Source organism: Scomber scombrus, chromosome 6 (assembly GCF_963691925.1).
Source record: "Scomber scombrus chromosome 6, fScoSco1.1, whole genome shotgun sequence".
NCBI lineage: Eukaryota > Metazoa > Chordata > Actinopteri > Scombriformes > Scombridae > Scomber > Scomber scombrus.
This window is the reverse complement of record NC_084975.1, coordinates 14,494,455-14,517,135: the sequence shown is the minus strand read 5'-3', so window position 1 is coordinate 14,517,135 and position 22,681 is coordinate 14,494,455. Positions and strand designations below refer to the sequence as shown.

The 22,681-nt window shown below is 37.7% G+C and overlaps 2 protein-coding genes across 6 annotated transcripts; both read right to left on the bottom strand.

Annotated features, from left to right (window-relative positions):
• Positions 1-1,502: 1,502 nt before the first annotated feature.
• On the bottom strand, positions 1,503-8,324 carry si:ch211-245j22.3 (uncharacterized protein LOC563798 homolog). 2 transcript variants are annotated; one of them, XM_062420227.1, is made up of 8 exons: positions 8,231-8,324; positions 7,943-7,965; positions 6,711-6,782; positions 4,765-4,836; positions 3,365-3,497; positions 3,052-3,201; positions 2,794-2,899; positions 1,503-1,859 (listed from the first exon to the last, which is right to left on the bottom strand). In XM_062420227.1, exons 3-8 carry the CDS (start codon positions 6,731-6,733, stop codon positions 1,723-1,725), a joined length of 621 nt encoding a protein of 206 aa, XP_062276211.1. In that variant the 5' UTR covers positions 6,734-6,782; positions 7,943-7,965; positions 8,231-8,324; the 3' UTR covers positions 1,503-1,722. The 2 variants fall into 2 exon arrangements, with proteins under 2 accessions (XP_062276211.1, XP_062276210.1); XM_062420226.1 differs by lacking the exon at positions 8,231-8,324 and having other exon boundaries at positions 7,943-8,007.
• On the bottom strand, positions 4,864-18,992 carry bmal2 (basic helix-loop-helix ARNT like 2). 4 transcript variants are annotated; one of them, XM_062420223.1, is made up of 17 exons: positions 18,727-18,992; positions 14,566-14,695; positions 14,417-14,470; positions 14,287-14,328; positions 13,964-14,121; positions 13,137-13,216; positions 12,639-12,731; positions 11,840-11,957; positions 11,616-11,762; positions 11,204-11,447; positions 10,681-10,787; positions 10,294-10,444; positions 10,123-10,193; positions 9,847-9,958; positions 9,583-9,673; positions 8,908-9,004; positions 4,864-8,717 (listed from the first exon to the last, which is right to left on the bottom strand). In XM_062420223.1, exons 1-17 carry the CDS (start codon positions 18,782-18,784, stop codon positions 8,560-8,562), a joined length of 1,911 nt encoding a protein of 636 aa, XP_062276207.1. In that variant the 5' UTR covers positions 18,785-18,992; the 3' UTR covers positions 4,864-8,559. The 4 variants fall into 4 exon arrangements, with proteins under 4 accessions (XP_062276207.1, XP_062276208.1, XP_062276206.1 ...); XM_062420224.1 differs by having other exon boundaries at positions 9,847-9,961; positions 14,566-14,692; XM_062420222.1 differs by having other exon boundaries at positions 4,865-8,717; positions 9,847-9,961.
• Positions 18,993-22,681: the final 3,689 nt, after the last annotated feature.

Genomic DNA, 22,681 nt, shown 5'->3' with positions numbered 1-22,681 from the left:
TCTCAGGTATTTTTCATGGATACTAACATGATTTATAAGGGAGATCGTTTCTTATAAAGCAAGATTTATCTCTCATTTGAAAATGTATTCATTAGTTAAATTAGATTTTATAATATAAAATAAAAATATTTTATAGGCTAAATTGTACTGTGACACAATTTAAACCCATGTGTGCTCAAAATAAGCTCACATCATGATTTATTTACAAAATATTAAAAAATATTGATTTCAAATAATTAAAAACAGCAATATATGTATTCAGTAACACATTAAATATAAAAAAAATAAGAAAAAACTCTCCTCCTGAGCAACATCTTAAAAGTCTGACTTCAGATGTAACTCCCTTTTATAATCATCAACATTTTCATAAGTAACTGTAATTTAATTACATATTTTTTCTCAGTAACTGTAATGGATTACGGTTACATTTATTTTGTAATTAAATTACCTAATGCTGTTACATGTAACTAGTTACTTCCCAACCCTCTTTGGTGTTTTAGAATTTAAAACTGGAATTAACATTTAAATGTTTCATTTAAAAAAAATCCTGCTAGATAAAACCATTCACTGTTCACTACAGCAGCGAGACAGACGCAAAGATTTCTTGAAAAACCTATATTTCTTTTTCTACGACAAGAAGATATCATTTAACACCTTTTCAGAATAACGCATTTAACATGGCATCTAATAACTACAGTGAAATAAATATCTGAATATATAAATGATGGTGAGAGATACATTCACCACCGTGACAATATAGCCTATCTCTGAGAAAAAAATCCCAGTTTTTGCTGAACAGTGAAAGCAGCATATTCCTGAAAGTCTGGGAGGTGCCTGCGTTTCACTTTTACACAAGCATAGGCGACACCAAGTGGTCTGTATGTGTCACTGGTGGAAGAATCATCCTTAGACAAAATAGTCTATAGTAGTAATAGTAATTCCGAATTCAAAGTTGTATTGACGTTAACGTATCAACAGCAAGATGTAAATATTTATTAAAAAGAAAAAGCACTCAATGTGGCCCTTTTCAGACTGTTAATTTATACAGAATATTAAAGTATAATGATGCATGTTCATTGTTTTGATGTTTTGGCTTGGTCATGGTGGAGCTAAATTTAAATACTGTTGGGTTGTTTCCATCAAGACTATTGGATCATACAGCTACAGTACATTGTTTAACTGCAAAGTACTACTATTAACTAACTATTGCAAATAAATGCAGTGGACTAAAAAATAACCATTCTTTCTAAAAAAAAAATAGAGTAAAAGTATTTAGGGACATAAAACTGAAATCCTAAAATAATAACAAAGAACCTAAAATTGCACTTCAGTACTTGAGTAAACACGTACCACTAAGGGCTGATTTTACAGGGAGTCACAGTTTTGCGATTTGTATTTAGGGTCCGTTACCTTTTAGGCTGCATTTTTGTCCCTGCTTATCCTGACCATAACTACAGACTGGATATGTAATAATATAAGCAGGACAAGTAATGGTTCGATGTGTCATGACAGCTATGATTTATTCAATACAGAGATGCATTCAAACATAGTCATACAGAAATGATGCAACAAAGAAATAACTGTGTGCACATTTTCTAGTTTCTCTCCGGTGTCTCCCTTGAAGTGACTCTACAGACCATGATGTCATGTTTCATGGAAATTTCAGTCCAAACATAAACTGCTTCATTTCTTTGCTCTCAGAATACAATGACTTGCTTCAGGTCAACCATGAGTCCCCAAAGCGGTGTCCCTCCTCAGGGGCCTCTCCACCTTCACAGTACTGGGGTCACATTCCAGCATCTCTCTGATCCAATCATCATCCAGCGCTCCCTCTATGAACTCCTCCAGACTGATGATGGCTACAGACATAACAAGGACACACAATGATTACACACAGAGCTGGCAACATTTGTTCTTTCCCCCCTCAACCTACAGTATATCTGCAAGTGGTTTAACTTTTTTTTTTTTTTTAACTATTGTGTCATCAAACATATACAACTACTGTACATGTTTGTTTAAAAAAAAAAGTATATATATATATATATATATATATACATATACATATACATATATATATATATACATATATATATATATACATATATATATATATATATATATACATATATATACATATACATATACATATATATATATATATATACATATACATATACATATACATATATATATATATATACATATACATATACATATACATATATATATATATATATATACATATATATATATATACATACATATATATATACATATATATATATATATACATATATATATATATATACATATATATATATATATATATATACATATATATATATATACATATATATATATATACATATATATACATATATATATATATATACATATATATATATATATATATATATATATATATATATATACATATACATATATATACATATATATATATATATATATATATATATATATATACATATATGTATATATATATATATATATGTGGAGAGACATATTCCTGATGGAGAGACATAATCCTGGCGAACACACAATAGATTGGAAAAAAAATCCCTAATGTTGAATTTTTTTTTGCCACATTGCTCCCAGCTGTAAGGAACTGCTTTATATGTCTATTTATTTATTAATTTCCATCTCTAGGAACATAGGAACTGTTGGTTTACTGAGGGGAACACACACTACATACCCCATGACTTTGAGGTTGAATATGACCTCAAATAACACCAAATCATGTGTTCCAGCAGAAAGGGAAAATCATTTCCTCACCGTTATTGTCTTTGTCTAATCGCACAAATATCCTGTTGGTACATTCTTCAGCTGTAAGTGGGTTGGGTTTGGTCAAAGCAGTGGCTACACTCATCTTATACACAGCCTGTGAAGGAAGAAGAAAACACACACCTGTTGAACTGAAAGGTGCACATCTGTGGGTGTAGCATAAATAAATAAACTGTGGTTCGTCATGGCTTGTACGTGTGCATCACTTTCTGGGGGAAAAAAAGCACTTTACTTCAGACAGCAACACACCTGCATTATATCCAGCATCTCCTCCTTCGTGATGGCTCCATCTCTGTCTTTGTCATAGAGCTTGAATGACCAGCGCAGCTTCTCCACAGCTGACCCTTCTATAAGCATGCTAATGGCCATGACATACTCCCTGAAATCCACCACCCCATCCTGGAGTAAAGAATCCCTATTAAAATCCAACTTAATGATGCATTGTTAGATGGAATGGCATTCATTCACGCCCTGTTGAGTCTGGAGGCAACACGTTTCCTAAAGCCCAATCAGATGTGATGATGAATGATGTGTGTAGTGTTATTCAGAGCACTTTACTTACCGCATTATTGTCCAGGGTGCGGAATATCTTTTCAGCATACTCTGCTGACTCACTGCCCACTGTTCCATTGCAGAAATGCCTTTGAAACTCATGGAGAGTAATCAGCCCACTTGGACATTCATTAATAAACTTTCTATCACAAGAAAACATACAGAACACAAGTTTATGATAAAGAGGTGAGAAGAATTTCTGTTATACTACACATGAAAACATAAAATGTCATTGGAAAGACAAGTCAGATTTGTAAGAAGAGAAACATGTCTTTAAATGAGAATTAAGAGAATTAAGGTCAACCCATCCTCAACCTTAGGAGATTACACATGTTTGAAAGCTTGTTTATACGCTGGGATGTGAGTGCTAAGATGGTTTCAAATGATTTTGAAACCACTTTACTACAGTGTAGCTAATCAGCACTGTGTAATCATGAAAAGAGTATTACTGGAAGAGGTACTATTCCTTCATATATTTTATATCAACTGCTCCGACAGCAGAAATAAATTGAGCAAAACGATTTAAAATAAATTAAGGATAGGTTCATAATTTTTAATGTCTGTCCTAAAACAATAGTCAGGTGTTCATAAAAACATACATGTTTTTCTTGCTGTAATCATTTCTCCTCATACTGGCCACTAAGAGACCCCTTCATAATGCACTTTCAATCTAAGTGATGGATAATAAAATTCAGTAAAATTTATTTGAAAATAATTTAAAGCTTTAATCAAATTAGTCAAAATCAAGTGGATATAATTCAAAGTTACTGTTTTATTAATGCTAAATTCCTACTTTTTTGTTTACAATTTTTCCACGGCAGATTTTTCTTTGACCAAAAGAGACTATAACTGTGGAAGATATCCACTTTATTTGACTAAATTAGGCGACTGAAGCCTCATATTACCTTTAGATAAACTCTTTAGTACATTTTTGCTAAAAAATTAGGACTGGATTTTGTTCCACCATCACTTACATGGTAAACACATTGTGAAGGGATCTCTTAATGGCCATTATAAACACGACTACAACAATAACAACATATGTCAGTGTTCCTGTGGACACCTGACTATTGTTTTAAGACAAGCTTGAAAAAATGTTAACCTGTCCTTTAAAAAGGCCAAGGCCAAGTATCTGGAACATAATATATTACACATTACAAACAGACACCTAGTAGTATATAGTAGTAATAATAATAATTCTTGTATATTTCTTCAGCTTTGGCTGCAGTTTTTAAAAACATTTAAAAAAAAAAAAAAGACACATACAATAGCTACGCATGTTCTTCCATAAGCCTCTTACAATATAAATGAGTCCCCTTAACAATTCAAACCATCCTACACACGAGAGCATGGACATACTTAATTTACAGCTTTTCCGTATACATTTCAAAGGCCAGATGAAAATCTTACCTGAACCACTGGTACAGTTCTGTAACATAAGATTCTCCTCTCCTGCAGGGCAAAGTTGCAGTTTGGCCCATTCTGTAATGGAAGAAGGGCCACTTTCACGCCTGACTTATATACACAACAAATCCCAGCTTATGCCATGCTTTCTAAATTGCACCGACTGCTGTCTTATCACATTTGACAAATTACTCAAAGCTAATCTCTTTAGGGTGTGAACAAAAAAGGTTACAAGTGGGTGCAGTCAAAGGCAAATGTAATTACTCAAAAAGCAGACTGCTGCATCTCAAGCTGCCTCATTGCAAACAAACAGAAGACTGCAGAATTTTAGTGTTGAGCATCAGGCGATATTGTTGAGGTGTATGTTTTAGTGTATAGATCTCTGTGTGTGATACTACATGTTAATTGTAGTTTGATTGTATATGTATGCAGATATTATGAGTGTACATGTACTGTAGAGGTAGTGTGCTGCTACATCACCCTTGTTCTCTTAGAAAGTGTTTTTATTTGATACATGAAGTAGGGATATTTGAAAATATGGCCAAAGATCTTTCTAGGAGTTAAACTAATATTTATTGACAACATGACAACCCGGGAAGACAAATCAGACGTGTTGATGGTAGCAGCAACAATGCAACAGACAAATACAGTAAGTGCTTCCTATTGAGCCCAAAAGTCAAACAAGAATGAACTTATAGTGGCAAGTAGTAAAATGGAAACAGTGACAAGCTCCCAGCTGCCCAATTTAAGCCCAAAGGTTAAGGTCCTTCCTCCTCTGCAGGGACAGTTTCAACACATTTTCAAAAACTAACCATTCCATTAAAATCATACAAAATCTGCATGCAACTACACACAAAGCAGGGCATGAAATCAAAACAATGTTCCCTAGCTTACAAAATCTATTGTTTTATTTCAAATGGAGACAGAAGCAAAATATGTGACCTCTCAGCAAGGTTGGTCACCACCAGAGAAGCTGAAGTGAAATCAGTGTTAGGGCAGTCTCACTACTCCAAGGACAGAGCAGCTATAACAGTGCAATGATTGAACATGAAGACCAGGAACAAAAATAATACAAAATGTACTTTTTGACCAGCCTACGTCTATGGCACAACTCGGTGGCAAGTACTGAAGTCACCATGCACAGTTCCTGCTTCATCTGTGAACTGAATTCTGCTGAATTGTGAACAAACTTCTTCTGAACTGAATTGATGATTTGCACAGTATGCCATGTTGTGTCAAGTTATTCCAATGATACATAAGACTCTTTTCAGTCTGCAAAGGCGACGAAGGGGAGGTGGACTCCGAAAATTGTGTGTCCGAGCAGAAATGTCCAAAGGCACTTCGGACACAGGTAGGAGGGTCCTTATGAGTTCAGCTGCTCCATCCACAAGATCCTCACAATTCAAGCATAATAGAGAATGATTCACAACTTTTCTTCCCTTAAAACAGGAGTGGAAAATCCTTAACATCCTCAAGAGATGACTATAAATTGTGGCCAGAGATATCAATATGAAATATTATATACTTGGGCAGAAATATAAACTAATGTTTGGGCTGACTGGTTTGTGTGTAAGTGACTGAGGGGGAAGGAACAGACACACATTTATAACACTTTGGACAGGTTCTTGCTATCCAAAAACCTTCGGCAGTGTACAATACTCAAAATGATTAAATTATTTGATCAATGTAACAACATGCACAACGGTATACAGGATATCAGATGAGCCCAAAATCAACCTACCAAACTTTCACAAGAATTTCTTCTCATGTACTTACATAATTTGAAACAGGGCAAACCAACCAAAGTGTTTACATTAAAACCATTTTAAAAAACAGCCAATAACTTCCTACAACGGTACGTTTATTCTATTATTTGGCATCAGCGAGGCTTACTGCCAATTTGTTTGAATCTCAATAATCATTTGACATGTGTTGGTAGATCTAAACTTTACCTTACAACCCCCCATAAGGCCATCTGGCTGCCACTTGACTCTCAGCCATGGCATCACTGACCAACAGAGGTCCTGCAGTCGTCCCATGCAAAACAACAAATCGTCACATTGTGTCCATCATTGTTAGTAAAATCTGAGATGTGCAATTGTAAGCATGGGCAAAACTAAAGTCTAGATGAGGTAAATTGCAACAGGATCAAAAAGACTCATTGACTTATTCACAATTCATATCACATGACAGCAGCATGTCTTCTATCTGCATGATATGGGAGTGACAAATACACGGAGGAAAAAGGAAAATACCTTAAAGTTAAGGCTCCACAGAATTTATGGAATGATAGTTCTGCATAGCATAATGCCTTAATAAATGTATGCATGAAAATGCTGACAAGCATATAAACATGAACGTGTCTTTTCAAAGACTGTCAGTGCATAAATATACATGAAAAAAAAGGATCAAAGCTAAAGCTATGGCTTACCTGCAAGATCATAAAGCTGACATTAAGTGTAAGAAAACAGATGCACAGATGAACAATTGTAAAATCATTACACCACATAACAATGTAGTTCAATGAGTAGGTAGAGGAAATATGTAAAACCTTTAACTGAAGGAAAAAATACTGCTACAGTTGGTAGGAACTCTGTCACTATATGTTTAAATGGGCCAGCTCTGTTTCCATCACTCCCTGAGTTATCATTTCTTCTACCGTCACACTCAGAGATCAATTTCAAACACGTTTTGATAAAATGTCACAGATGTGAAATGGGTTTGCTGTTGCAACGTTTTTACCAAACTTCCATTTCAGCACCTCTAAAGTGCCGTTTCGCTCTGTATAAAGTAGTGCTGTGTGCTGCGCTGCTCACAAATCCATAGGAGCCACCAGAACTGTCTGCTCTCCATGCATTGCATTTATCAAAGTGTTGCAAATAAAATTCAGTGCAGCCAATGCTGGAGCCTATATGTCTATTGAAATGTACATACTGAAAAAGGAAAATATCCTATCAATGCAAACTATCCCTTTAAGTCAGATATGGCCTGAAAACATGTTTGCAAACATACCAAATTCACACAAATACAAATAGCCCAACTCAGTGTACAAGAGAGGAAATTAGTGGACTGTTTCCACGGAAAAATGTTCAGATACTGACACATTAAGAGAAAATCTCTGAGCGTCACATCATTAGGTGACTCTCAAAGTTAGAGGTTATGGAAGTGTGGTCTGCCGTAGTACCTTGGATATCTACGGTTTGGATCCTGAGGGGGTCACAGAGATGGGCCAGGTTGTCAAAGTGTTTTCCTCACATTTTAATAAACATACAGTACCTAATCAAATTACAACCTTAAAAAAAACAAACTAACAAACAAACAAACAAACAAACATGAATTGATTCAGTGCAATTTTTTTTGCATCATCACTCCCAACCTCTGTTCAAGTGTAGGTGGAGGATTAAAACATAAGCAGGAATCAAGAGCTATTGTATATCATGTCGCTGTCATTTGTGTTCATCAGTTCTCTCACCTTGTGAGGCCTGTTTAGTAAAACAGAGGAAGCAGTGAGTGACAACGTCTCAGGGCAGGCAAACTGCTGTAAAGCTTTAGAGGCATGTCCTCCTCCTGACGATGAGGGAAAGCAGGTGGTCCCTTATTGTCGTCAATACCGCCACCTGTTACAGTAGCCATCCAAGGACTACACAGCTTATGTGGGAAACAGTAACTTATAAATAAAAAAAGATATTTTTTTAAAATGAACGCTGCCTCTTGGAGAGAGCATTCAAGCAGTTCTTGTCATCAAAAAACTGACCGTAGTGTTTTTCAGTGTGTCGCTGCATCACACTGTAAGAGCAGATTCTATAAAGACCAGTGCATCTCTTCAAAGTCTACAGCCTCGTCTAAGTTTGTGTCCGTCTCCAGGAGACTCATGATCACTGCCATGGCTGCTTCATCATTGCTAAGACTACTAAGGCCTGGTCCAACCACACTGTCCAAATCCAGCTGGGAATTCTCCCCTGCGGCCAGATGGGGTGACAGAGAGACAGACATAGAGATAGAGATGGAGATGGAGAAAAAAGAAAACAAGGTTATGGAGTTGTAAGAGGTAATAACTAGTTTTCATGAAGTAATACAGAGCATTACTCTGTATTAGTGTTCCAACACATAATTAATACATGAGCTTATTAACAGGATCAGAGATAGTACCCATGAGTGCTTCTCCTGAGAACGAAGCTCCCTGAGGTTCACCCTCAGAGCTGGGCTTTTCTGACATCTCCATATCTGCTACCTCTCCATTTGGCACCTAGAGACCAAAAGAGGAACAAATTATACCCCTTGGCAGAAAAATCGCAAGAGTTTAGTCATGAGGTTAAAAAACAGCAGGAAAGGGCAGGCTACACTATGCCTTTCAATCTTTGGAGGAAATTTACCATAATTGTCCAGTGCATACAACTGCGATTGCTTCACATTTATCTCTGAGAAAACGTTTTGCCACTTTAACATTCACTTCAGCATTTGGTCAAATACTGTGATAAAAATATGTTTCATGTTATACTGAAAGGGGTCATAAGAGTCACGGAAACTCACACACACACCTGTAGAACATAAGATAGCTATTTAACAAAATGTTTTCTTTATTTAACGATGCATGCACAGTTGATTCATAGTTTACACTGACTTTATTTTGGACTGGGCTTATCTGCAAGTTTCTTGCAAGTTTTAGGGATTGAAACACTTTGTAAGAGCAGCAAACATTAATTGAAAAAGGCAGCAACAGAGAAGACATACAAAAACAAGAGGCTATGGCAGGCTGTTTTGGGGACTTCTGCTACCTCAATAATAACTGGGATAAATGCACCAATAAAAATATGCAAAACTTACATTGTTGCTGACTTGATTGTGAGTTTGTGGAGACTTATCCTGTGGTAAACTGAATGGACTGACATTACCACTGGACGGTGATGAATTCATCCTAAAGTAACACAAATCAATTTAAAAATGCACACAGTCACATCTACAACAACAGATAAGCATACCAGTTGCAGCTTTAACAACACTGCAGCATTAAAGTAGATGGACCTAAAATGATGTCGATCACTGTTACAAAAACTAAAAACTAAAAACTGCTCTGCTGTGATACCATACCTATTGAAATCCAGCAGCTCATTGGCAATCTGCGTCCCTATACTTCCAGCATATATCATAGTCCCAGGTGTGGTGGAGATGCCTGGTATAATTGGGAGGGACTTCTTGCCATCTTCTAATAGAAAAAAACAAAAAGGTTACAAAGGGAATAGATATACAGTATATAACACAGTGGACCACTACCACACAATCTGCACTTTTAATTATGCATCAGAGATATCAATGACAGAATATCTCCATAGATTGCATTATTTTTCATATTCCATTTCAACTGACCATCAGATGTCTTGGAGTTGCTTGTCTGTTCACTCTTGTTCCCCGACTGACTTGTTCGACTGTGATCATGCCTTGTCATGAGATAGTTAAACAAGTGAATCTCTGATTAATATACATCTGTCTCAGGCATATATTTAGGTGATTCACAAAGGGATTGAAGCGTATACTTACGATATGACTGTGTTAGTTGACACTATGTATTCTACTTCTTTGGTCCAGGGATTTACAAAACTAAACCACTGACTTTGCAGAGTGACAAACAAGCCGTATTTTGTTTTGAACTTGTAGCAGTTTGTCTCTATTTTCTCTTTACTGCGCAGCACTGTGGAAGAGAATCAGTGAGAGGATGTGTTAGAAACGCTAGAAATGATGCACGCTATCTGGTGAGTGTTAGTACACTACAATTTAATTTCAACAAGCACAGGACCAGCAGTCCTTAAGTATGGGGAAACCATCAAGATTTTGAAGCACCATGACCTACTTAAATGAACATATCAAGATAATGGAAATGTTTAAAGCTCAATACTTGGACCACTGTACGCTGAAAATATTATTTACCTTTTCGATGTCTATCAGCTAAATGCGGCAAGTCATCTTGATGGAAGTACTCATAACATGACGTCCCAAGCAGTTCTTGGGGAAGATAACCAAGAATGGTTGTTGCCCTGTGACAGAAAGTGACAAAGTCAGGTGTTAAAAGAGTTTAAAATGTGCAATTCATAACAATGGAAAGGTTTCATTGAAGGATATTTGAAATGGAGTAGAGACATTTGTGACTCATTTAACTATGTGGCGAGACATACAGGCTGTTTATTCATGAACACTATTACTCATGACATTGACTGAATAATACATAAACAAATATGTCTTTAGAACATTTTCAAAGTCCTGTCCTTCTCTAAAAAGTTATTTTGCACAAAGTTTGTACTCTCATCAAAAAGATGCATGAACATTATGTCAACAAAGCCACGCATTGCATCTGGCTCTTCCTTCCTGCAACAAACAAAGCCACAGCCATGGATTTACCAGATAAATAAAAGACACCACCCCTTTTTTTAAATTAAAAAAAAAAAAAGTCTACCTTTGATCGACAAAGGTGAATTTTCCATCCATGGCATAACGTGTGATGAACTCCGTAGGTTTAACTCTGACTTCTCTGTTAACTTGAGGAGATGAGTGGGAGTGCACGCGTCCCACAGCCACCAGACAGCTGAAGTGAGAATTATCCTGCTTATCTACTTCACCCTCCCCCTCTGCTCCCAACTGACTGGTAGGCCAGCTGCGCATATAACCTGTACAGTGAACTGTGCAGTACTTCTGCGATTCTGTGGGCAGAAATCACAAAATACACACATTAATCTAAATGCATTTGTCCGCTTTACACCAATACTTCTCATCAATGGAAATGTATAAATATGATATTAGCTGTTACACAAAGTAAAACAATTCAATCTCTGAATGTACAAAGGTGATCCACAGAATATTTTTTTAACCTTTCTTTTTCGAGGTGCTGGCTTGGAATTCCTTCTCCACTTTGACAGAAACTTTGTTGTACTTCATGCGGCAGAAGAAAGAGCGCCGTGCGCCTGAACACAGCCGCGCTGCACCGACTGGGAGGTCAGCCTGGACCTGCAGACCGGCTGGGGACACAACAGGAACATTAAAAATGCTCTTTCACACACACAAAACACACACCGAGACAAAAATAAATGCTTACTTTTAGCGTCTATCAGACGTTCGCGAGGGTATAATTCAGAAGCGGACAGCTGCTCCTTCACTTTTCCCATGTCCTTAGGGTGTATGTAATCAAACAAGCTCTGTCCAATCAGCTCCGCCTGTAGGAAGAACAAACAGCTTGTCAAACTAACCTCACAAAAGGTTCCCATGCTGATTAAAAGAAATGTCAAAAGCATTCTGCATCTAAAGTAATTCCTGCTGACAAATAACATATTCAACAAAGCACATTGATTGTAGATCGTTGACCCCGGAGCACACCAGATACTATGTGAAATAGCTGGAAATTATATAATTTCATTACACTGCACTCCCACATCCAATAAAAATGTAAATGCGCATCTTCATTTTTGTCATCAAAGCTGTCATGTGTGTCTCCTGAGGATTTCTTTCTTTTGAATTGCAGTGTTTAGAAAACCCTAAAACATGTCACAGGATTTCAGTAGCACTAGTATCACTAGACACTACTTTAACAGTTGCTTGTTCTTTTAGTTAAACTACAATACATGTAATTCATAATTTAGGATTCATATATTTATCCCAAAAAAGTTAAGACACATTGATATGCTTTTTTAAATTTCATAATACAAATATATAATTTGTGTTATGTTTTTTTAGTGGAATTATGTGAAATCTGTGCACACAGTGACAAAAATGTTGCCGCAGGCCCATGGTTGGCTGGTCAGTTGGTGACGCCAGGACAAAGTAATCCATCTGGTGTGTCCGGGGGTTTCAAATGAACAAAGACGCTGCAGATACAGCAACAAAAGTAAAAATGTTACCCGACTATAATTTAAAATCTTCGTGACGGACTCTGAGACAAAAACTATTTTCCCACGATCACAGCCCACTACAAACAGGAACCCATCTGCAGCCTGCACAACAAAGAAACATGGGGGAGAATAAGGGGATCCAATGTGATGACATGGTCTAGACAAAAGTAAGAGGCCATCTAGCAAATGTATGTATCTTAATTATATATTTTAATATACGGTATTCAGTGTATATATTTCAATTAAACCAAAGCATTGTAATGATTATCATGAAATAATGTTGCTCTCTGCTAATGACAATTAACAATAAGATGAACAACTGACTCAGCAATTAAAACAGAAATGCTCTCTTAAGATTATTTATTTTATATTCTGGTGAACACAACCCACAGTAAAGCAGAGGCACTGCCACTAGTAGAAGTTAAGAGTCTCATTGGTGGCTAATGACTTAAGTTGAGTTTCTTAAATGCCATATAAATATTTAGCTGTCCTTGTCAGTGTGTTTACCTTAAGGACGAGGTGTTTGAGTTCCTCGTCAGGAAGAAATGATGGTTTGTAGTTGGCTTCAGAGAAGGAGCTTGCTGAACCTTAAAAGACATACAGACATATATGCTACACAGCCAGTCCAGTGTAGTGTTACATTTAGACTTTAAATTTAAAAGAATAATTGAATAACTGTTTATTACAACTTGAATCTTCTTTTCAAAGCTAAACAGTACACTGAAGTATGTTTCTGAAAACATTTGAGGCGAGTAAAAGCCAATGCAGGAACAGAATATTGATTCATATTTGATCAGCAAGGCCTAGATTGACTTGATTTGAGTTTTGGGAGCCGGCCACTTTGCGCTGGACAGAACTTTGGATAAAGTTGAGGTCAAGTTATTATTATGCAAATTCAGATACAGTGGTTGGTCCGTCAACTTGCCGTGCTGTATCCATCATGCACCGCGCAGCTGGACCTCCTGCTCTTCATAGAAAATGAATGGGATCCGTTAACAGATTTGGTGTGTCTGCTCCATTAAAACAATCCACGATTACCAAGAAGTTGACAGCCAGACTTTATGGTACAGCTTTAACTTTCCATACTTGCTGTAGTTTTCTCATTCAAAATATTGTGTGCCCTGACTCAGTTTTCCCTATAAATAATGTAGTTTATAACCCTGATTGTCTGACTGCTCATTTCTTTGCCATGTGGATTTTGTTGTAGTGATATTTTCCCTTTCCCAAATTTCAGCTGCCGTTGTATTCAACATTGTAATGAAAAGGACTGTGTCTTTAGAGTAAAACAATAAAAGTAGTATAAAAGGTAACACCCCCACACATTGGCTCGGTACCTTTGAGAGATTTGAGGTGCTGCACGGCCATTCTGAGCACAGTGAGTTTGTCCAGCTTACGAGACATGGGGTTACAAGTAGGAATCATGGCTGATAGCTTGTCAATTAGATTGTTCATTTTGTCTCGTCTTCTCTTCTCAATTTGGCTGTGTGGTTCCCTGCAGAGACAAATCAAGAAATTATTCAGTAGAGTCAAAGGAGTTTTGTCCTTTCACTTTATCAGCCATCCACATTTGTGAAAAGAGGCATATTGTCAATTTTTGACTGAAGTTAACACAGCAAGTACAAGAGAATGTTTTATAAATGTATCAAATAGCACCCACCTGAAGCATTTAATTTTGACATGCTGGTCCTCATCATCTGACCTGGAGAGAAGAAAAAAAAATGTATATATGACAAATGCATAATAGCACAAAACAGGTCCATTTTCAGTCTTTCATTAGCACACAGTACCCGTTTTCATCGTCTTCCATATCTGCGTCAATGATGGAAGCAGATTTTGTTTCCCTGTGAAGAAAATTATTGACTATCATTAGCAACTAGTATAAATTAACATCGTATTTCCCTTTAAGCCAAATTACAGCAATAACATTCATACTTACTGGTTGTCCATGCTGCCTTTGCGCTTCCGGGGCATCTCCATGCTGAAGGACATGCCAGTAGCTGAGGATGGAGTCATTACGCCGGGCAGAGAGAGAGAACTGTTTTGGTTTTCCTCAACCAGCACATCTTCTGAAAAACACGAAATGAAATGAGATGCTTACTGCTTTTAAAGGGTGAGGACTTAATTACATTTACAAGTACATTGCCCTGCACAATTGCACTACAAGCTTTAAATCAGTCAGATTGTACTTCCTCAGATCCAAAGCAATAAAGAATTAAACAGTTGCATTATCATTTGCAGGACTGGCCCAAACACGATCACAATGTTCTCATTAGGAGCTCAAAATTCATCTCTGGCAACACAAACAGCCTTGATGGGCAGTTACTCGAGGCATGCATCTGTCAAACTGCTCCTTACAAATGGTCCGATATGATCCGATATTATAGATGTTGTTATCAGACTCCTACCATGTACTACATGCATGCTGTTCACTAGGGATTGGAAACTTTGGCAATGTGTCTTTATGTGTCTTCTACATTTATTTCAATAGTCACAAAATCCCAAGCTGTATAGTATTAATGTAATAATACACAGAAAAGGCATGTGTGTGTGTGACATTAGCTTGGTATTTATGTTTACAATTTGCTGTAATCAAGGTTTTTTTCCCTCCATAATGCCAGTATTTAAGACATATATTCTCACATTTTGTTTTTGTTCTACGTATTAACGCTTTAAAATCTGCTTTACGTCCCTGTACCCAACAAATGAGAAATAAATACATTTGAAAAAACTCTCTCTCTCCACAGCGCTACATTTACTCTACATGAGAGCTATTTAGCTGCAAACATTACATTATAATAGGACTCTGAATGACAGTTAATTTCATTATTGCCCGATCACGTTACCAAAGACCAAGAAGCTATGTCTCCAAGTTGATTTGCTATTTTGTGAAAACAGCCAAAACAACCACAAGTATCTAATTTACAAAATGAAACAAGTAAAACAGATCCTCACATTGGTTACAATATAACCAACTTAAGTTTAATATTGCATGAAATATAACGTACGGAGATGTCTCTCAATTCTTGTTGTTGTTGACTAATCCATACTCCTTTTCACATGTTGTGGAAGTCAGCAGCAGGTGACTTTAATGAAGAAGTGTTAATCAGCGAAATCACCTGCTGTCATCTCAGCTGGAATGAAATCTGCACACGCTTTAATCTCCATGGCTCGTGAGTGAAGACATCTGGAAATAAATGATTGATCCAACTAATCGTTTCAGCCTTACATTCTACATTTAACCCCAGCTAAAAACAATCCCTCAGTGCTAGTCAACCTTTAAACGGCTATCCATGTGCTGAATGAATGTTGTCACTTGCTCACAGATGTCTTCATGTGAATGAACTCAGGGATCTGTGAACAGATTAGTCGAGCCCCAGCTGCTGTAGTGGAGCTGTTCAGAGGCTACAGAGAAGATATCACAGGTCTACTGTGCTCTTCTCAATATCTCTGCAGCCTCTCATCTACTGGAGCATGATGTGGAGCCTCCGTGACTTTGATTTAGTCCTTTAGGCCTCAGAAGTGAATGTATGTGTGTATGTGTGAAGGGGAAACTCGAGACAACTGCACAAGACAGACCAAATGCGACAGATATCCATAGCACCTATTTGTAACTCTGCTCCACAGACCCTATGACCCAAATAGCAATTAAAAGATCAGCAACAACCTGATTTTAATCCTACTACCCCTGTACAGATCTGGTGGATAACAAGGTTAGAGAGAAGGCAAATAGATGAATGGACATCAGGCTACGCAGACATCCCTCTCTCCAACTCACGTGTCCCTTAACTTGTTCATTCATTCAATCCTTGAATGAGCATCTGCTCCACTTAAGTAGCCCCACGCCCGGCACTTCCTTGTCCCTTTGTCTTGCAGTAATAGCATCTCAAGGAAATGACTCATTTCAAGACATAATTGAAAAGATCAATTTTGGTTTGTTGCTCTTTGGGACAAAACTGCCACTAAAATGTAACTAAATTGTCACATTGTTCATATTTATGCACGATCGTATGTAAAACTGAGTAAAAAATGTGGACAGTTTGGTCCAACTAGGTCAGTTATTCATACAGACACAGCAGGGATCTATCCAGTAAGTCCACAGTCTGCCATTGTTGCCATCTGAACTGCCTGATTCGATAACCCTCGAGTCGCCATCAAACATTTATGCTATTATGACACACACTGGTAGGATACTAATTAGTGTGCCGTTAGGGAACAACGTGTTCTATGGAGAAACAATCTGAATATGGACACAGAGGAGAGACGACTAGGATGTTTTACTTGATGATTTCAACATGGTACATCACTATATGTGTGGAAAACGACTTTCATAAGGTCAAGGCAAAATGTTGCAACCTGATGGGGAATTTCAATAAATATATCAAATCAATTTCTAATTCAGAGGAATAGCCAAACCCAGAAAGATATAAATACAACAGTTAAAATACAGTAAATAAATAAAATCTATAAACTATTCTTAATCAAAAACCAGGCAGTTTTATTCTTACGTTTAAAGATTTCAACACCTCAGCTACTCTCAGATGCTCATCAGACTGACTTTATCTTTCAAGTTAAGTGATTACTGTTAGAGGTTGCCTACTGTTACAACTTGACTGAGTTTATTTCACAGGATGATATTCCATTTACACAGGTGCGATGAGGAAACTTGAAGCCTCCATTGCACACACACTGAGAATGGACTTATAAGTTAAGTAGGAGACATCTTGAGTCCAGTAGTTAAATTTGCAATAAATTACATTTAGCTCCACTAGACTAGACCACTATTTGCCATATAAAGATATAGCCTAGTGGAGTCAGTCCATAGTCACACTCCCTCTGTGTATGTGTTGTAATCTGAGCTTCTCGGTTTTTTGTTTTGATAGCAGGTCTGGTCGCACATGCGTGTTACTGCATGTGACTCCCAATTTGTTCTCCGCATCCATTTCCAACATGTGAACCCTGTCACACACTTTTTCAAATTACAGCTAAACAGTACATTACAATAGGTTTCTGAAAACCTTTGAGGCAAGAAACGGGCAAAGTATTAACAAAATCTTCATCAACAAGACAGTCTGATCTTTCTTTAGTGAGCTGACAGGCCCAGGCCCCGCCCCCCACCACCAGCTTTTACGGAGTAAATGACACCATTCATTTTGATCTAAAATGCTGTCGCTAGGGCGACATCTAGTAGGGCTGAATGTTGTATATTGCATCTTTAAACTTTGGAAATGAAAAATATTTGCCTAATTATCAACTCTGGAAGTTTTAATAAAGGGAGAAGAAGTAACAGGTGTCATTTTAAGGATTTAAAAAAGATAATTAATCTTCTTTATTTTTTAGTGGAAAACCCATACCAGACACAAAGTATTTTATATACATCTAAAAACATGTATGGAGGAAATCTTGGGTAAAGGATCGAAGTACTTGTTCCACCACTGACTCACTATGTAAAGAGACCATGACAGTGTGTTTTCTGGTACAGTGAACATTGGCTACAGTTCAATGAGATGAATATATCGCTGAGCTGGTTCAGCCGTCGGGGTGAATCTCGATAGGCCTAAACAGTAGTGAGCGTTAATGCTGGTTAAGTGTGACACCAATTTGTCAGAAAAAAAAACACAGACTCCCAAAGTGTCAAAAAAAATATCCACAGTAAGGATTTGTGAAGGACTGTAAAAACCACATCCAACAGACTCGGCTGATTTGAGACCGTTGCCTTGGTAAACAGGCCTCGCTGCTACCATTGCTAAGCTAACACTTGCAAGGTTTTGTCTTTGAGGTTGTCGTTTGACAGACACCAAATACACTCGATTTAAATGTTATTATCGCAAATGACAAGCCGACACACGGTCATATTCTGCACAACACGGTGCGGATATGTTAAACAACGTTGTCCAGTGTTACATAAATGGCGTAGAGGGCGAGTTTGCTCTACTGATCTACTGACCCAGTTTCGGAATAGCGCAAAGTTACCGTCAACCGCTGACTGATTGCCAGAAACACTCTTCTCTGGTTCATCTCAGCGCCACACAGCCGTCGTGTCAGCCAATATAGTCATTCAAAAAGGTAAAAAAACAAGCTTATGAAATGTTCAAATTACCTGCCGGTTCGCCTCCTGCTCTGTCACCGCCGCCAGCTGCTGCATTCCTGGCCGACATGGCTGGAGCCGGAGCCGAAGCCGGAGCGCTGTGGCTCGGGACTCCAATGCATGGATGAGGCAGTCCAATGCTCCGCGGTGTTGCTGTGTTAATTGGACAGTTTGACGGGGATCCGAGCCGGGGTCAGATTATTACTGTGCCGTAGCTACACTGAATATGGAGGGCGCAGAAACGTGCACAAAGGTGGCCGCGGTGTAATCAGGACAGTGTGGAGAAGTAGAGGGGAAACGCGGAAGACAGGACACTGTCTCCTCCTACAGGCGCACCAGGGTCACCGCTGCAGCTTTACTGCTCCGGTGCTCCCTTCATGACTTCCAGGGGGGAAAAAATCCCTCTTGTGTAAATGGCCGGTAATATGATATACTAAAATTAGTTAATCTCTTGCATGTAATTCAATTCAGGTAAAAAATAAAAATAAAAATAAAAATTTTTCCCACTCTAAATGGGAAGATAATCTTCAAGAAGTTGTCAAAATAAATAAACATAAAAAGTAATGCATGAAATGGAAACTAATTGCAAATAAATTATAAAAAATGGTGTGTCCTTCACTTTAATCTGCTCGTCCATTCTTTTGGCCTCATTAAGCCAGTTATTTGTTTGCTATAACCGAAATAACTATGGTGAATATCTACAATTATAGTTATTGGATTCATCTGAGAGGAAATTTTCAAAACATTTATAGCCTATTTATATCTGAATAACAAAAGTTATCCGGACATGACCAGAAATACATAGCCTACCAGTAATGCATGCAGACACAATTTCTTATTTAAGGGAATGGGAAGGTGTGTCCAAACCTTTGACTGTAGCTGCTCGTCGTACATCTCTCGTCTTATATTTACCAATCTAGTTGAGTTGGAAAAACATCTACTTATAATTGAATGTTATATAATATTATATATAGCTACAGTTTCAGAGAATACCTGGTCCAATCTGGTACCCCTTCCTGTATATGTTCTAATTGTCACACAGTTAGAGTTAAAAGGGAGCAAAGAGGCATATAGGGGAACATCTTATCTGAATGTTTAATAAAATGGCCATCTTTGTAAATCCCGACAAGTGTCATACTGATACGGCATGCAGTCGTTAGTCTGAAGTTGTAGCGTTGTCCATTGATTTGACTGCAGCCAGACGACTTTGTACTTTGCAGCACAGCTGTCTCAACATATCATAATAACCTATCTAAAATATGGACCGGTGTTCCTAGGGATGACAGACGAAGTACGACATTTATATACGTTATTTTGTTGCGTCACAATATGGATGAAAGGCGTGTTCTAATACAATGTTATTAGGCTACGTCACAGTGGCTTTATGACGTGTGCGTTACAAAGGCAGATGGAAGGTGAGTAGGGATGCATCCAATTATTGAGAACTACTGAGCAAAAAGAGGACATCTACGGTAATCATAGTTTTACCTTAACTGAATTTATTGGCTTAATTTTCTCTCATTTCAGAGCTTGTGAACACCCACAAATCAGATATGTCTCGAGATAATATCAAGGCTCCTCTGAGCACTCTAGAAATGTCTGGGGAATCATGTCGTCTGTATGTGTCAGAGGAAACAGACATGCCAAACACAAAGGAGCACCTAAGAAAAGTCAGTGAGTTGGAAATCATATGCAAAAGCTCAAAGGGGCCCAACTCTGAGATCCATCCACAGGTTAGGCCATTTATGTTGGAGGTAAAAAAGGTAAAGGAGATTGAGGAAAGTAAAGCACAAACTTCAATGAATGCCTTACATACTGTTAAGACCAAGTCGAGTCTTACGACAACAGTTAAGTTACGTACAGTAACTAGAGATGAAAATGAGCTGCAGGAAGGACTGGTTGAGGTCTCAAAACTTCTGTCCAGTGACGGAAATGTCAGGCAGAAAAATGATCAAATCAGGAAGCTGGAAGATGAGAATTACAGTTTGAGGGCGCAGGATGACAATATGACTGCTGAGCTTGCCTGCCTCAAATCCCTCTCAGAGAAACAAAGGTCTGAAAATGAAAGTCTGTTGGCAGAAATTCATAATCTGAAAATCATCACTGCTGCGCCAAGAGAGAAAGAGCAAGCAGAGATTTTTAGTTTGAATGCAGCAGACTGTGATCTTCTGAGTCAACTGAAAGAGGCTCAAAGGGATAATGATGACCTAACACATAAGCTAGTCTGTGTTGAATCTCTGAGGGACAAACTTCAGACAGAAAATGAAAAGTTGAGCTCAGCAATGCATGATTGTCAGGAAAAGGAAGAGTTTTTGAATAAGCAGAATGAAAGTACTGCTGCTAAGCTGGCAGAAGCTGACTCTGCAAATCAGAAACAAAGTGAAGAGATTAAAAACCTGAGGACAAAATTGCAAGATTCTCGGGGTAATGAGGCACGTTTGAATGAGAATCTCATTGCTGAAAAGGCTCAACTTGATTCTATGAATGAGACAAAACAAGCAGAGACTCAAACACTAAATGAGCAAAATGAAAATCTCATTGCTGAAAAGACTGAATTTGATTCTGTGAATGAGACAAAACAAGCAGAGGTTCAAACACTGAGGTCAGAAATTCATGATCTTAAGAAAAATGTGAAAATCCTAAATAAGGATACAGAAACCGTTGCTGTTGAAGTGGCCCATCTTGAATTTCTCCTGAACAAAAAGGAAATAGAGATTCAAACACTGAATGAGCAGAATGAGAATCTCATTGCTGAAAAGATTCAACTTGATTCTAGGAATAAGAATAATCAAATACAGAAGGAAAAACAGGAAAACCTAAATGAGACCCTTACTGCTAAGGTGGCCTATCTTGAATCTCAGCTAGAAAGAGAACAAGCAGAGATTTCTAGTCTGCAGGCAGCAGAGAGTGATCTTCTGTGTCAATTGAAAGAGGCTCAAAGAGATAATGACGATTTAACACAAAAGCTGGTCTGTGTTGAATCTCGGAGGGACAAACAGGCAGAAATCGAAAAGTTGAGCTCAGCACTACATGATTGTCAGGAAAAGGACGAGAATGAAAGTACTGCTGCTAAACTGGCAGAAGCTGAATCTGTAAATCAGAAACAAAGAGAAGAAATTAAAAACCTGAGGACAAAATTGCAAGATTCTCAGGACAATGAGAAGAGTTTGAATGAGCTGATTGAAAATCTCACTGCTGGAAAGGCTCAACTTGATTCTGTGAATGAGACAAAAGAAGCAGAGATTCAAACACTGAGATCAAAAGTTCATGATCTGAAGGAAATCCTTAATGAGAAGACAGAAAACTTCACTGCTGAGGTGGCCCATCTTGAATCTCAGCTAGAGAAAAAACTGGCAGAGATTGTAACACTGGATGAGCAGAGTGAGAATCTTATTGATGAAAAGGCTCAATTTGATTCTATGAATAAGGAAAAACAACCAGAGCTTCAAACACCAATAGAAAATGAGAAAATCCTAAATGAGACTCTCACTGCTAAGGTGGCATATCTTGAGTCTCTGCGGGAGAAAGAACAAGCAGAGATTCAAACACTGAATGAGCAGAATGAGAATCTCATTGCTGAAAAGGCTCAACTTGATTCTATGAATAAGGAAAAACAAGCAGAGCTTCAAACACAAATAGAAAATGAGAAAATCCTAAATGAGACTCTCACTGCTAAGGTGGCATATCTTGAGTCTCTGCGGGAGAAAGAACAAGCAGAGATTCAAACACTGAATGAGCAGAATGAGAATCTCATTGCTGAAAAGGCTCAACTTGATTCTATGAATGAGACAAAGCAAGAAGAGATATCTAGTCTGCAGGCAGCAGAGAGTGATCTTATGTGTCAAAGGGATAATGATGACCTAACACAGAAGCCGGTCTGTGTTGAATCTCAGAGGGACAAACAACAGGCAGAAATCGAAAAGTTGAGCTCAGCACTGCATGATTGTCAGGAAAAGGAAGAGTTTTT